Genomic DNA, 17,390 nt, shown 5'->3' on the forward strand with positions numbered 1-17,390 from the left:
CGGATCAGATCGGAGAGCAGCGGGTATCAGAGGAGATGTCACCACTGACATCTGCTGCTCTATAGAAGTGTATGGAACAAAAACTGACAGGCGGACCTGATGGGAAAGCCTATGTGTGAACCCAGTTAGAAGTGCAGAAGCTAATTATCATTAAGCACATGTGAGCTTCAGGTGATATACATCTAGACCCAGGGAAAACTCAATTTCTTGGTCTAACTTTCTTCCTGTGAAATCACCCACCAAGCTCACACTCTTCCCCACTGCCATACATGAATATACATTAAACGGGGTCATTAAAACAGAGTGTTGATGGAAGAAGCTACAGCCTCATCATCTGCTGCACTGTCCCATGATAAAGATGATTTCTGCTGTCCAATTTGTCAGGAGATCTTCCAGACTCCAGTGAGAACTGAGAGCTGTCGGCATGTGTGAGTAGCTGATCATGGTGTTTGTGTTTCATATATACATATTTCCTATTTTAGGCTGGGACTTGCACCTTTCTATGTGTGTTTTCATGTGACTTAAGCCCCGTATACACGTAGCGATTGTCGGCCGAATGATCGGCCGTCTTTTGTCCGGTGCTGTCCTGTCGGCTGAAAAGTGCTAAAGACTGCACATGAATTTTGTCGGCCAACAACAACCGACTGCAGAAGTGATGTCATGTGATGGTTAACTTTCCGTGTGTTTTTTCTTTTCTGAGCATGCCCAGTCTTGCTAATCTGCTGTTTGTCGGCCGAATTCTGTACTGACTGGCGAACAATCGGCCGTTCTGGTGACTGCCAACACAAATTTTAAAGTCTGCAAACCAGATTCTGTTCGGCCGAAAATTCGCTGTCGGTTGTCGGAAGCATCATACTAACAAGCCGACAATCGGCCGATCGTTACGTGTGTACGGGGCTTTAGATGTACATCGGTTTCCAGGCTTCTGTGAAATTCGCCATGTTTGTTGGGATCTGTGCTACTCTAATATACCAATTTTATAAGAGGACTATCTTTTCAAATAAGGGCAGTGTGTACAGCAAGTATTACATTTTTAGCAAGCTTTGAGCAGCTTTCTCAAACCACTTCAGCTCTGGAAGGTTTTACACCCCCCCCCCCCCCATGACCAGGCCATTTTTCTTTGTGATACAGCACTGTTACTTTTACCTGACAATTGCGCGGTTACATAACACTGTACCCAATTAAAATTGAGATCCTCCTCCTTCCCTTTGCCCCCCCTCCCCACAAATAGCTTTCTTTTGGTGGTATTGGATCTCTGCGGTTTTTATTTTGTGTGCTATAAACAAAAAAAGACCACCAATTTAAAAAAACAAAAAAAAAAAACAACTTTTTTTTTACTTTTTGTTATAATCCCATCCAATAAAAAAAATGTAAAAAATCAAATGTTTTTTCATCAATTTAGGCCAGTATGTGTTCTGCTTCATGTTTTCAGTTATAAAAAAAAAAAACAAAATAAAAAAAAAAAAAAAAATTTCAATAAGCACAATATTGATTGGTTTACACAAAAGGTATTGCGTCTACAAACAATGGGATATATTTATGGAATTTTAATTTTTTTATTTTGCGGGATTGCGGCAGACAAATCTGACACTAAGTAAGTGATGCTTTTTGGGGACCAGTGACACTAACAGTGATCAGAGCTAGAAAAAAAAAAAAAAAAAACACGTCACTGTACTAATGACACTGGTAGGGAAGGGGATAACATCAGGGGCAATCAAAGGGTTAAATGTGTTCCCTGGGAGTGCTTTGACTGGGGGAAGACAGAGATCTGTGTTCCTGCTTAGCAGAAACGTAAGATCTTCCTCTATCTCTCTCCCAGAACGGCGGTCTGTCTTGTTTACATAGGCAAACCGCCGTTCTGCCTTTCTCATCGATTTGCGGGGTGCCGGTGAACACTGATTGCCTTCACTGTGTCCAATTACAGCGGGCGCAGGTCGCCAGCGGTGCGCACAGATGTGCCCCAGACCAAGTGCATGAAATGATGTACAGGTACGTCAGACGTCAGTTCGAGCAGGACGGCCGCCCTGCCGCAGAAAATCTGACTGATTAAAGTATAGCTAAAGACAAAAACCTTCCTCCCTCCCTTTATGTTTTGGAGAGAGAGATTAGAACTGCTGTCCGTTTTTTATTGCTGTCTGTGCCCTCGTTTAGATATATTCTCTATTTGTCCTGTTTACCACTATCGTTGAAAGTAAAAGAAATTGCCCACATTTTGGGTTGTTAGAGGGGATCTCTTTCAATAGGGACACTAGTTCTGGTAAACGGGGGGGTCCCAAGAATTCCCTTGATCTTGCAGGGATTTCCTTTCAGTACCTGTTTGGCTCTAGGACAGGAAGTGAATGGAAATCTCTGCAATCGGACACAGATGGCGAAAAAATAACAAAAAAATCTGACGGGTTATAACCCCTCTATCCAAAAATGAAGAAAAAAAAAAGTTTTTCTTATAGCTCTACTTTTAAGTCTTTAGCCCTCATTCATATTGAATTGTTCAACTTAATTTGAATTTGCACAATTTCAAAGCCGCATGTCAGTGTGACTTGGAAGACATCTGTGAGGCTTTATACACAGATGTCTATGCAAGTCGCACCTGAAATCGCCAAAAGTAGTGCAATAACAACTCTTTTTCAAATTGATGCGGCGCCGCAAAGTCTGCTTGGAACGCTGCCATTACTGACATTAGGGTGCAACTTGTCATGCATGACAAGATGCTCCGGTGTGAGCGGGGGCTTAACCACTTAAGCCCCGGAAGATTTTACCCCCTTCCTGACCAGGTGGTATTTTGCAATTCGGCACTGCATGAATTTAACGGACAATTGCGCGGTTGTGCGATGCTGTACCTAAACGAATTTGACGTCCTTTTTTTCCCCACAAATAGAGCTTTCTTTTGGTGGTATTTAATCACCTGCGCAATTTTTTTTTTTTTTCGGCACTGCGTCATTGCGGTGGACAGATCGGAACCCTTGACTGACATTTTTGACACTTTTTTGGGGGTACCAGTGACATTACTACAGTAATCAGTGCTATACATATATACATATGCACTGTTACTGTAAAAATGACACTGGCAGGGAAGGGGTTATCTTTATTGGAGAGGGAGGGGTTAAGTGTGTTCCTAGGGGCGTGCTTCTAACTGTGCAGGGATGTGGCTGTGTGTGTAACAGCACAGATCAACGGTCCTACATAGCAAGGACCGTTAGATCAGTGCTTTTACACAGGGAAGAATGACAGGCGGCTTTGTTTACATTAGCCGCCTGCCTTTCTCCCTTCACAGCAGACGATCGCGAGTGACCGGCAGACATCGGGCCTGCCGGTCACACGCACAGAGGTGTCCGTGAACGAGAGGCGGGAGCGGCGCGCGCTCGCCCTCTATTGGCTCCCAGGCTAGTGACGTAACGGTACGTCACTTTGCCTGTCCGGGGCTGACCGCCGTAGTATATGTACTTGCGGCGGTCGGCAACCGGTTAAAGCGCACTTCAGCTCTGGAAATGTTATACACAGATCTCAATGGGAGTGCAATTGTCATTTTAAGAAAGCTACTGGAAGGCTTGAGCAGGCTTTCAACAAGCGTCAAGTAGTCCTGACGCCAGCTAGCAGCTTGTTTAGAGTTGCAGTCAATACTCCCATTAGGATCTATGTTAAACATTTACAAACTGGAGCTGAATGGTACCTTTTTAAAAGTATCAACAAAACTTGCGGAAAGCTGTGCAAATGCTTAACCGCTTCCCGCCCGCCCTATTACAAATTGACGGCGGGAATGTGGTTGTGTTATCCTGACCGGACGTCATATGACGGCGGCAGGATAACACAGCTCTGGGCGCCCCCCGGGGGCGCGCAGAGCGGCGATCGGTGATGCGAGGTGTCAGTCTGACACCCTGCATCTCCGATCTCGGTAAAGAGCCTCTGACGGAGGCGCTTTACCATGTGATCAGCCGTGTCCAATCATGGCTGGTCACATAGTAAATAGGAACAGCCGTTGATCGGCTTTCCATTAGTTCGTGCCTGACAGGCACAAGCAAAGGAGCGCCGATCGGCGGCTCCCCTGACAGGGGGGGGGGGTCGGCACTGGTAATCAGATCATTTATTACCAGTGCAGACCCTCGGGGGGGGGGGGGGGATGCCACTAGATCCACCAGGGATGCCCACTATGACCCCAGGGATGCCCACTATGACCCCAGGGATGCCCACAATGGCCACCAGGGATGGCAATCAGGGCTCAGGGAGCCCCCCATTGCCCTCCCCATCAGTGATGCCCACCAGTGTCCTCCCTATCAGTGCTGCCCACAAGTGCCCATCATTGCTATCCTTTAGTGTCGCCCACCAGTGCCCATCAGTGCCGCCTATCAGTGTCCATCAGTGCCACCTATCAGTGTCCATCAATGCCGCCCATCAGTGCCACCCCATCAGTGCCACCCCATCAGTGCCTCCTCATCAGTGCCTGTCAGTGCAGTCTCATCAGTGCTCATCAGTGCAGGAAAAAACTTATTTATTTACAAAATTGTATAACATAAACAAAAAAACTTTTTTTTTTTTTCAAACTTTTCGGTCTTTCTTTATTTGTTTAGCAAAAAGTAAAAATCGCACAGGTGATCAAATACCACCAAAAGAAAGCTCTATTTGTGGGGGGAAAATGACATAAATTTGGTGTAGGTACAGTGTTGCATGACCGCGCAATTGTCATTCAAATTGCAACAGCGCTAAAAGGGGAAAATTGGCCTGGGCAGGAAGGGAGGGAAGTGCCCTGTATTAAAGTGGTTAAGCTGAGAGAGGACCGATGGCTGATGTAAACACAGCCGTCTGTGATCACTTCAGGGAGAATGACAGATATCATGTGATCCTACTATATAGGATCACATGTCTCTGTGATGACTTTTACAAGCCACACCCCCCACAGTTAGAATCACTCACCTAGGCTCACATTTAACCCCTTGATCACCATTACTGTTAACCCCTTCCCTGCCAGTGACATTTTTACAGTAACAGTGCATATTTTTAACACTGATTACTGTAGTAATGTCACTGGTACCCCTGAAAGTGTAAAAAATGTCAGTTAGGGGTCCAATCTGTCCGCCGCAATGTCGCAGTCCCGTAAAAAATCGCAGATCGCCGCCATTACTAGTAAAAAAAACAAACCATAAAAACGACATAAATCTTTCCTGTAGTTGGTAAACACAATAACTTTTGCACAAACCAATTAAAATATGCTTATTGCGATTTTCACCAAACATATGTAGTAGAAAACAAATTGGCCTAAAATGTTAAATTTTGATTTTTTTTTTTTTTTTTTAATTGTTGCTCTTTTTATGTTTATAGCGCAAACAATAAAAATCGCACAGCAAAAGAAAGCTCTGTTTGTTGGAAAAAATGGATGTCAATTTTGTTTGGGTACAACATCGCACAACCGCGCAATTGTCCGTTAAAGTCACACAGTGTCAAATCGCAAAATAGGGCCTGGTCATTGAGCAGCCAAGTCCTCCGGTCTTAAAGTGGTTAACTAACTACCACTAGAAACTTTGGAAACAACCACTAGACCGTATCTTAAGTTTGCAGCCCAGACCCCTTAACAAGGGTCCACTGCCTTTTTTCATCCAGTCGGGCCAGATTGATTGGGAGTAAAGCCCCGTACACACGCACAGATTGTTGGCCAACCAATCGGCCGTCTTTTGTCCAGTGTTGTTTGTTGGTTGAAATGTGGTCTAGACTTGCACTGGACTTTTGTTGGCCAACAAAAACCAACTTCACAAGTGATGTCATGTGATGGTTGACTTTCCCTGTGTTTTTTTCTTCTCTGAGCATGCCCAGTCTTGCTCATCTGATTTTTTTTGTCTGCCGAAATCTGTACTGACTGAGGAACAATCGGCCGTTCTGTTGTTGGCCAACAAAAATTTTATAGCATGCACACCAGATTTTTTTCGGCCAAAAATTCGCAATTGGTTGTCGGAAACATCATACTAACAAGCCTACAATCGGCAGATCGGACGTTGGCCGACAATTTATGGCCAACAATCTGTGCGTGTGTATGGGGCTTTAATTTCCCCAAGTGGCCCTCTCTCACCTACCTGAAGACCCTCTATCGAGCAGGTCAGTCCAGCGCAGCCATCAACTCTTCAAAAAAACTGCAAATGCTTAAGGAAAGGATATTTAATATATTGAGGCACCTTACCTAGTATGATTAAATATATTAAATAACCAACAACTGAAAAGGTACAAGTGAATAAACTCCAATCCTAAAAAAAAAAAAAAAAAAAAGTGTAGCTGTCCCTTTTTTAAATGAGACTAACCCCTCTACAATATGTCAAAACAGTAAAAAAGTAGGCGCTTGCATATAAATGGGCATAATCCTTAATGGGTTGCCTAAAATACAACATATGAGGATGGATAAAGTGCTGTGCTAGTAGTGAAGAACTGGTCATACTGTATATTTAACCATTTTATGGTGCTGGGACTTGCACACTAAGGGTCCTTTCACACGGCCGCTCCGTGTGTCCGCAAATCATCCAATCCGTTTGCGGATGATTTGCGGACATAATGTAAGTGAATGGCACTGCGGATGTCAGCGAAATACCATCCGCTGACACCCGATTTTCCTCCTTTCAGTTCTGTTCCGTTTTTACGAATGGAACAGAACCCCATTTTTCCTTCCGTGTAAAAAACGGAAAGGAAGGAAAATCGTATGTCAGCGGTGTCATCCGCTGACATCCGCAGTGCCATATACTTACATTATGTCCGCATATCATCCGCAAACGGATGGGATGATATGCGGGCACACGGAGCGGATGACAGAAATGTCATCCGCTCCGTGAAAAAAAAAAAAAAAAAGTCCCGCAGCGGACCTTTCACACGGAGCGGCCGTGTGAAAGGAGCCTTAAGGACTTTTTCAAATTTTCACTTTTTTTCTTATTTGTTTATTTATGATTGTATTATCTGCAAATATTACCTGTTCACACTGCTCTTAGGGTCCATGTACACTGCAACCCATAAACGGATGTTAAGGAGCAGTTGGGCGTTTTTTTTTTTTCAGAAGCCCCTGAACCCACCTCCTGTTATCTTATCTGTCCATGTACACCAGGTCGTTTACAGTCATTTACAGGCAATTGAGTTCAGTGACGTTTTTTTGGAAAGAAATTATTTGCATTCGAACGTGTATTTCCCAGCGTTTCAAACGCAAAAACGCGACCGAGCGCGCTTGTGTTTTCAGGAGGCCTTTTTTATATAATATATAGTGGTGGGATTCAAAAATTTTAGTAACCAGTTCCGACATTCAAGCATGATTTAATATTTTTTTCTTTAATGGCAAACAAAAATGTTGCGTACCGTGCTCTGCTCAGCGGGGATCGATCTGCCGATCCCCGCTGAGCCGGCGGATGACAGCTGTCTCCGCACTGTGCGGAGAGGGAGGTGTCAGAGCCCCGCTGCTCTCTATGGGGAATCTGATGAGAGCGGGCTGCCTGTCTGCTCACATCCGATCCCCCACCCAGGACGGATGGAAAATAGGGTTTCCATCAGTCCGGATTTCACGGACAGGATCGGATGCGGGTGCAGACATGTCACCGCTGACATCCACTTCTCCATAGGGCTGAATGGGGCATCCGATCAGATCAGACAGGCGGATCTGATCGTAACGCCCATGTGCAAGAAGCAAGCCCTTACTTTTCTTGAATAAGAAGTACTGAATAATAAACTTTCCAAACTACTGTATAATAAAAATCATAGTAATAGTCAGAAAAAATCACAATGGTTTGTAAAGTGTTATTGCTATTTTGAATTTATTTATTTTTTTTTTCATCTTAAATTGTCTCACAATATTATATGAATGAATGCGTGGTGGTGGGGACAAGGTGCCTTCCAAGGTGGAGGCTCCGCAGAGAGCATGGGGTGGCAGCATACCCCCTCCTTCTGAATCATACCAGGCCACATCCCTTTTTTAACACTGCGAGGGTTCCTTTCAAAATGAAGCCCCCCCCCCCCCCTCTTTGTAAGGCAACTTGTTCCCAGGATGAGGAGACATGGATGTAATTTCTACATCTTGCTCCCAGAAGGGATCATGTGACTCACGGGCATGTCCCGGGGGCCTATTAGAGTGGAAGCCCCTTTATAGTAAAGGTGCCCCCAAATATCTGATCCCCCAATAACCTCCAAAATGGAATAAACACACACAAGTCATGAAAAAGTATTTTGCTAAAAACTCCATAAATAAAAAAACAATGCCACCTGCTGTACAGTAAATTCATCATCAATTTCCAACATCAGAGCAGGCAACAATGTAGAGCCAGCCTCAATCATGAAGACCCAGCACCACACCACAATGTCCTCCTACCTGATAATGTTGCCCAGGCTGCCTCTCACCACCACGACCTGCTGTCTGACACAGTCTTCTTCTTTTCCAGGTTCTGTGACAGTGAGTCCCACGCGGCGCACCTGCAGACAATGCCGTGTGTGTGTATATATATATATATATATATATATATATATATATATAAATAATCTAACACACACACATTTTAAAATTTTACAGCCTACACCTACAAAAATGCATGCATCAGGGCGCCTATGTACAAAAACAACAACATTTTCATACACGTCATATCAGTGTGCAAGCAATAATTTTAGCAACAGCGCTTCTGAGAAACACTATACTGATGACCTGTAGGGGCTTTTAAAGCATTGTGAGCACACACATTTGGAGGTTCATGTTGGGTATCTATTTACATTTTACCAACACATTTGTTTTAAAGACATAAGTTGCATTTATGTGCCCAGAAATTTAAATTGAGTGTATTTTTTTTAACTGAAAACCATGATGGGACCATTAGTGCAGCGCCACACCGATTCCCAAAAGTCAGCGTCGCACAGATTCACAGTGCCTTTGCTGGTAATAGGCTCTGATTTGACATGTCAAATCGCCCCGATGTGAACAGGGGCTAATGCATACTTGAACCTCTGATCTCCCCGCGATCCAGCGGTGGACTGTTCCTGGTCTCCTCACATCCAGAGCAGAGCTGTGGATGCTGCTCTAGGTTCGATGACCGAGCAAGAGCATGAGGGTGCAGAAGCTTCAGGGACTGCTCTACTGTGGTAAAAGAGAATTTACTTAACTATTGGAGCCCTCTAATCTGGCTGTACTGAGGCTGCTTTGTCTAATGTGGATTTTAAATGTAATTCTCCTTAGTGGGGGAAATATGTTATTTACTTATTTGCATGATAAATTATAGTAAAAAGTTACTAAGGCAACCCTATCATAGTTTTTGCAGAAAATGCTTCATGTCGGCTGTTAAAGCAAGTGGTGCACGTTGTCCTCTTTGCCGCGGGGCCATATGTAGAAGGGAGAGATCGGCACCAACCAGGGCATCAGATCTCGAGATAGAAATGAGAATGCACTCAGCTGGATGTATGTACTGCGGAAAGCAAGTAAGTTGGCATTTCGTCTTGGTATAATCCACAGAATGTGGGTATGTCTCCAAGTGCTCCTTTTGGTTTTTTTGGGTTTTTTTTTTTTTTTTTGCAAATGTGTACTAGATCAATACACTACAAAGGTACTGAGTTGGTAGAATAGAAATTAGCTTCTGAATATATATATATATATATATATAATATATAATTTTTTTTTATTATTAGCTAGGGTGATGTATGAGGATGTACAGTATCTTGCAGTATTAAATCGGAGTTCGCACTAAATGATTCAGAATCGCAGATGACTTCAAAATGGTTGTCTGTAGTCCTTGAATGCTACTCTGTCTTAGTACATTTGTGATTAAATCTTCATGTAAAATAAGAGGCAGTGGCTTTAATATCAAAGTGTGGAAATTACACAATTCATTATTTAGGGGCAGATTACAGCCAAAACAGATATTTTTGCTATGGGTGCATTAATAGGCAGCAGCATCCAAAGACTTTTTGCAACAGACACTGCAGCACTACCAGGACCATAATTGTTGTCAAGGAAGTACTGAAGCCATTGCATCAGCATGACAGCCAGTAAGCTAACATCTTCTTTTCAGAAAGGAAGTTTGACAATGGCAACCTTCATGCTTTTCAATACAGGTTGAAGAGGACAAATCCTTGCTGTAGACTAGAGCATGTGAAGTTTCCTTACTATCAAGCTGATGGTAACACTTCAGTACTTCACTTGAGAAAGAACATGTATAAAGATGAGAAATTTTGCCCCTTGTTTACAGCATGCATATTCCAGACTCAAAAATATTGCAGCCAAAAATCCAGGCAATTCTCATTTTGGAAATGGACCAGCAATGGCACCTACTGTATGCCTCTCATGACAGGAGCCGCTAGTTATGATGGGTTCTCTGTTCTGCCACAACTCTTCAAGCTGCCCAGTCCTCACTGCCACACCTGGTTATAAGAAGGCAGCTCACTCCCGTGCAACTTAAATATTAGTATGCTACACTCTGTAACACTACACAGGAAACGGGGAAAGCAACTGGAGGTTAAATGGATGTATTAAAGCATGGCAGTTAAACAATGCATAAATCATTCAACAGGAAAATTAACAGATTCAAAGATGCTGTGCTAGGTAGTAAAACACTAACCCATAAAATGGCAAAGAATTCCAGGAATTCATCTCCTTTTGTAAAAAGTGAAGACATGCTATGAGGGAAGTCCAAGGAGGTGCATGGCATCTCCTGGGCTTATCTCTATTTACATCTGACTGTTTTTATTGCATTCCCAGAAGACCACGATCACTGTATTTCCAGGAGCCGGACGCTGATGCTTCAGGTCTAAGCATCTTCAACATTAGAGTTGTTGCAGCTGCTATGCCTGCCCCTCTTGCCCAATTACAAAAAACTTTGTATTATGTGAACTCCCTCCCAAACTACAAAGGCTTCTCTAGCTGCTCTGTGCGCTTCTCTCCCCTCTTAGTCCTGAGTGTTTGTGTGTTCCAACAGAGTCAGATAAAAAGAAGAGATGTTCAAGAGATGTCATTCACCTCCTTCGACTTAACTCATAGTGTGCTTGTGCTTTTTACAAAGTGGCTGAATTCCTGGAATTTAGCTATAAAATATCAGTTTTGACTAACCCAGAAAGGATCCTTTTGTGCACACTATGCATACAGCCCCAATAACAGGTGGGCCTATCCGTTCCTGATGGAAGGGTTCCCCTAGAGGTGATTGCAAAGTACCTGGATCCTAGATGTTAGTGTTTGCTGGCTGGCTTTGGTGGGGCCCTTCTGTGAGGTAGGGCACATAGAGCTGTCCTTTTTTAAGAGTGAACATGGCAGATGGGCTATTAAGTAAATTGCAATCTCCGTTGCATTAACTGTGTGTGTAGTAAAGTTTTCAAGAAGATTTTCACCCCCCCCCCCTAAAATAAAATATAAAAAAAAAAAATATATATATATATGTCAGATAAATCTGTGAGTGTTGTCACAGATTGGAGACACAATTCACCAATTTCTATAGGGTGTCGGCTGCAGAAGCCAGCAGAAATGTCTAAAGACGTTGAACAGACTTCAGCTGTTCAGAATGAGGAAATTAAGGCTTCTATAATTTGTCCAAAGAAAGTCTATGGATGGCTGCCTCCGGAAGCTGTCTCCTGAAAGCTGTGTGAGTTGGGGACAGGAGGGCAGTCAGATATATGCCTCCTGACGCTGTGCGGGCATGGGAGAGGAATATACCTCCTGGAGCGGTGTGCGCCTGAGAAGGGGGAACTAATTAAGGCTGAAGAATTCACAAGGTGAGGACATGGACTGTTTTCCTATGTGAAGAGAAAACAAAGGAATGTTTTTCATGTGAAGGGAAAAACAAAGGAATGTTTTCTGTGTGAAGAGGTCAATGAACATTTGCTATGTGAAGGTGAAAAACAATGGATTTTTCCTATGTAAAGAGAAAGTAAATGGACTTTTGATGGTTTGCTGTAGGAACAGCAAAGTCTGCCCAACAGTAGGTTGGGGACAGACTCTTAGGTAGGTTCCAGTGTAAGAAGGTAGCCACCCACAGAGGCAAGGATTTATTTTGTCTTTTATTTTATTTTGCTGGTTTTGACGCTTGCAGTCTGGTGAAGAAAAAATGCATTAATAAACCAAACTGTTGTTTGCAAGCACTTCTCGGCTATCTTCTTGTGAAAACGCACCCCCCAAGGGGTCATCCACGCCTACCACCGAGCTAATCCCTCACAATATATATAAAAAAGCTACAAATACTGTAGCTGCTGACTTTGAATACAAGGACAGTCATTTGCCCAAGAATTGAGCATTGTCCTCACCTAGGCTGGTTCTTCACTGGTCTTTGGGTCCCTGGCACCACTATGTCTAGTGTGGGAAGCCAGCTTCCTCCACAGATTCCTGGGACCTGTAATGTGCCCCAGAAGACTGCAGCCAAAAAAGGTGGGGGAAGAATTGCCCAAAAAATAAAGTATCCATAAGTAATAATGGGTGTCCTTTTTTGGGTGAAGTTCTGCTTTAGGTGTTGTATAATTCCCAGCAAGTGACAGATCTGAAACAGCTGACCGGCTGGCATATGGGACCAGAAGTCGCAGACCTCAAGGTTGGTTCCTCACTGGCTCAGTCTCTCAGCTCTGGTGTAGGCACTCGCACAGCAGCAGGTCTCAATACACAGCGACTCTATGTGGCTCAGTCCTCAGGCTCTATGGGTGCTCAAAATAGATCAGTCTTGCACGGGTTTTTACAGAAAACACATCAATTCTGCGCGCTCTCTGGATCCCAGACGCAAAGGACCTGCTTTCTCCAGATTTGCCTGGGGAAAATGGGTCTTCTCCTCCTGAAGTGCAGAGGATCCTGGGTATAGATGTTCACAGCCCATTAGCCTCCAATTACTTATTTTGTATGGTGCTTCTTTAAGACCTATGTTTCCCATGATCCCTGATGCCTGTGTAGTAAGTTCCCCCCCCCCCCCCGATTGGCTCTCTTGCTAGAGGAGGGGTGGCGGAATTTCAGACAAAGCCTACTCTACCTTCCCTGCCAGCTGATGCTAGTGGGGAGAGGAAAAGCCTGCACCATGCAGTCTACATTAACTGGGCGGGGCTGGGAGGAGGGGAGGGGAGGGTAGGGTAGAGGTAAGGGTAGCGGCCACACAGGAACACATGGCAGATTCCCAGCACTGAATTGCTGCTCTGTCGTTGCTCATGGTGGATGATCACAACATGGCTACATGTACTGAATATTGCTGAAGGGTAGTCCTATACTTGAGCAGTGGATGGTGATGTAACTGCAGTTAATCTGCTAAAATCTGTTTTAAATGTTAAGTTCACCTAGTACAGTCACCCCCAGATCAGTCAGACTGACCTAAGGGGATTGTACTGGGGGGGGGCAGAATGACAACGCCAATACAATTCCCACAATAGTTGATTTTTAGGGCCTGCATTAGTTGGGCAAATGTTTTTTTTTTTTTTTCCCCACATAAAATACACTAAAATCATTAGCAAACATGAACAATTTCCTGTTCAAATTCCTACTAAGGCCTCATTCGCATGGGGCGTACCAAAGAGTATGCCCGTGTGAGTGCCATGTTTATGCATATGGGGATGCAGAGGTGTTCCGCGCATGCAAATCTATTCATGTCAAGTGGGAAGCAGTAGCTGCATGGACACAGCCACTGCTCTCCAGTTGACCTCCGTTTGGATGCAGATACACAGCCCAAAATGCAGACCGTGTGACGAGTTCAGGGTCATACACTCGCATCCACACGGATGTCAAATGCAGAACCGTGGCTGTGTCCATGCAGCCGCTGATTCCCAATTGACATCAATGTTATTTTTTTATTTTTTTTTTGGGGGGGGGGGTTAAGCTTTGAGAACATCAGGGGTCTAAACAGACTCCTAATGTCTTTTTGAGACCGAGAAAGCTGCACTGCAGATAAATGGAATTTTTTAGCGCTAAACAGTTTTCAGCGCTAAACTGTGCAAATATCAATATTTTTAAACTAGAAACATGTAGCTAGTGCTATTAGATATGTGGTGTTAAACAAAAGTCAACTATTTTTCTCCATTTACATGAAGGCCAGGTTGATATATGGGGAACCCTGTGCTGGCTAAATTATATCAGTCAGCAGGATTCCCCTTTACGTTGCAAGGGACCTATGACTTAAAGGGGAATGCTGCAGATCATGATGTAAGGGGGGCTCTGGTGACCAGAGTCCACCATGCTTCCCTTCTCATCAGGGTCTGCAGAGTTCCTCCTTGCACTGTAAGGGGGAATCCTGCAGACTCTCGTGTAAAGGGGAATGCTGGTAACTCTGACGTGGGGGGGGGGCTCTGGTGACCAGAGACAACATTCCGTGGAGTGAATACACTAAGGTAAGGTGTGTGCGTGGGGGGGGGGGGGGGGTATTGATATAAGGTGGTACCTTTTTTTTTTTTTTTTTTTTTTTTTTTTTTTTAGATCAGTGCCCCTTTACATTATTGTATTCACTCCCCCCTCCAAACCCCTCCTTCCCCCCCCCAGACTAACGGTGATGTCACTGACCACCTCCTCTCAGGTGCAGGGCTCATTCAGGTGGCCCTAGTTTTTTCCTAGTCTCCTTTCCACAGTCCACGCACGTCTGGCTCCTTCCGTGAACCCCCCCATCCAGGCGGTGCTCCCACTCTTGAATCCTCTCCAAACTCTCCCCCCTCAGAGACTGCAGACATAAGACAAGAGATGGTCGGAGGCTGCGGGTCTGATGCCGGAGATGGTCGGAGGCTGTGGGCATGGTGCATATCATTGATTTAATTCTCGCGGTACACTTGTATTCAGTTTATTGACCCACCATGCCTCAGGATTGAACAGTTTTCTATGGCAATCCCCTCCTCTAATTGGTATAGTAACCCTTTCTAGGCCAAGAATTAAAACCAGATAAACATGCTCCATCGATGTCCCTATAATGTCAGAACAGCGTTAAAATGTTTTGTAGTAACATTGGTAGCGGCTGTATAATGCTTGTCAATTCTTGTTCTCAACAGATGACTCTTACATCCTACCTCCGGTAATGAGTAAATTGTACATTGTACAATTGTATATGTCAAAATTAGATGCGCCACTATTAATATAGTTTATAATTGGAAAAACCTCTCTAATTGCCACGTACTGAATTTGTGTTGCCTTAACATGAAGTTTGCAAGACTTCGCCTCACACTTTTATAAGAGTCTTTATAGGAAAGGTAAGATCTATTCCTTTTTCCCTGAGAATTAAAAAGGCTTGACGATAACCATGTACCCAGAGTAGGGGCTTTCCGACTCGAAAAATGACACTTTTTTTTCCCCAAAATCTTCCGTAATGATGCATCTGTGAAAAGAATAGGGATTTTTTTTTTTTTTTTTTCTATCCGCTATATACTTACATTCTACTGAATAGGCAGTCAAAGGTCACACCCTGTTTTGAATATCTATTCTATTGTATGTTTCTTTCTATTGTCAAAAGTTTGACATTTCATTCAGCAGGGAATCCCGTGTGCATTCAGGTGCTAACTGGAACCCCCTAGAAATTAGGGAATCCAGATGCATCCGATCTTTTTTTTTTTCTTGGAGTAAAGACTGCACTTTCCTGCATGAAAGCCGTTTGTGTCTAGCTTAGGAGTTTCCCCTAAGGGACTAGCTTTCAACGTGTTGTAAGGGTGAAAACTGCTTGTCAGCAAAGTACTTGCCTAAACATTCCTTACACAAACTTCTAGTAAGCACCTTGCCTGAAACACTATCCCTCTCTAGCGTGGCATCCAAGAAACTTATTTTTTTTTTCCCTTTATTGCACTCAAGTTGAACTCCTAATTGGGTGTTTTCCCGACTATATGCCTACTATAATTTATTCAGGAGCTTTTTCAAAGAGATGGCATGAGATATTGGATGAGCGTTCCTTATTCTTGATCAGAGTATGAACTAACTGCTTTGAATTCTGCTGCATCTAAAATCACAGGATTAAAAGCTTCATTTGAAATGACACAAAACTCCTTCCTTTTCACTGTTTCACTGAATAAGAAGTTAACATTCAGAAATGTGAACCGGAAATTATGGCAACTTAAAGAAATTTTTGCAAGATGTTCGTGATTATGAAACTGGAGTACTGCATGATCGTCAGAGTTGGGGAGACAGACCTCAAAAGAGACCTAAATCCATATTGGAAAATTATCCCAGCCATCAGAAAAAGAGCATGACAAATGTAGCTCATCTGATCAATCAGATGACCAGTCTAAAACCATCATAGATTCTTTCAGGCACACCAAGATCATCAACAAAGTTTGTATTTTATTAAGGATAAAATGAAGAGCTGTAGAAGAGGACAAAGAAGATACAGGAGACGGGTCATCCAAACGATACCCACAACAATTGGAAAGAAAAGATAAAAAGGAGGCAGGCACTGATAATGTGATAAACCTCCTCAGGTGTGCGCCTTTCATCTCAGGAACCGTTTTTGCTAGTGAGATGTATTCATTTTTTTTTTTTTTTTCCTCCTACAAATCCTTTTTATTTGAAACTATCCTAGATGTCAATGGATTTGAAGTGTCCTGCCCAGAAAGCATTTCAGACAGGATGTTTCTGAGGAGCAGGGGGATGTCAAAATCTCAGATCACCACACATCTTCTGTTCACCTTTTTTTTTCTTTTTCAGTATCTGTCTGCTGCTCTGACTCCTAGAGCAACTGCTCCTGTAGGGCTGGTAAACCTTTCCCCACTAAAAGGATGTTTTTCTATCCTGTTCAGGCCAAGAATAGTTTGGTTGATATCTTTCAGGAGGTCTGAAATGGTTCTGGAATAATTTACAGGTTGTGGGAATATCGTGAGGGATCCTGTAACCTCCAATATTCCATCACCTGCCTAGAAACCATAAATCTAGGGAACAAACCAAAGGTAGATTCATAGTGGCCAGGATTGGTTCTCTTTTAGAGTCACGCAGTGAGTGGGTAGATTTCCATCTCCAGCCTTTTGGTAAAGAGACTTCCTGGCTACATTAAGTAAACAGATGGTTTTGGCCTATCTTAAAGAGCTTAGCTGGGAAGCAACATTTTTACTTTGGTTACTCTTGATGTTCAATCTTTATACTTGACCATGCCTCACTTAGCTGTTTAGTCAAATTTTTTTTTTTTTTTTTAAAGAACCTCTTTACAGATCAAGCTCGTATGTTGAGAGGTTACAGGACATTTTGGTTATTTTATATTGATGGGAGTCACCTTTCTGCATCTTTTGTGGGGTGTTTAATGAGGGCAATATCTTCACCATTATTGGTGAACCTATACAGTATACGGGTAAGTGGGAAGACCGCCCCCTTTTTTTTTTTTCCCCCTGAGCACAATCTCTTCCATAGTTACATAGTAGTTGAGGTTGAATAAAGACAATAAGACAATAGTCCATCCAGTTCAACCTGTGTAGGTGTGTGTGGCTGTAATTATTTCTCATACCCCTGAATGTTTTGATCCTTGAGATGTACATCCAAGAGTCTTTTAAACGTAGCCATA

At 43.3% G+C, this 17,390-nt stretch overlaps 1 protein-coding gene across 1 annotated transcript in view; it reads left to right on the top strand.

The window, feature by feature from the left end:
- Positions 1-309: 309 nt before the first annotated feature.
- Positions 310-17,390, top strand: part of RNF138 (ring finger protein 138) — a gene marked incomplete at both ends in the record, with an annotated part of 29,887 nt that continues 12,806 nt past the window's right edge. The window contains 2 exons of the mRNA XM_082258984.1: positions 310-428; positions 9,240-9,405. Coding sequence (XP_082115110.1) covers positions 310-428; positions 9,240-9,405 — 285 coding nt within the window. The remainder of the gene's footprint in view (positions 429-9,239; positions 9,406-17,390) is intronic.

Source organism: Pelophylax lessonae (assembly GCF_965119305.1).
Source record: "Pelophylax lessonae genome assembly, chromosome: 5".
Lineage (NCBI taxonomy): Eukaryota > Metazoa > Chordata > Amphibia > Anura > Ranidae > Pelophylax > Pelophylax lessonae.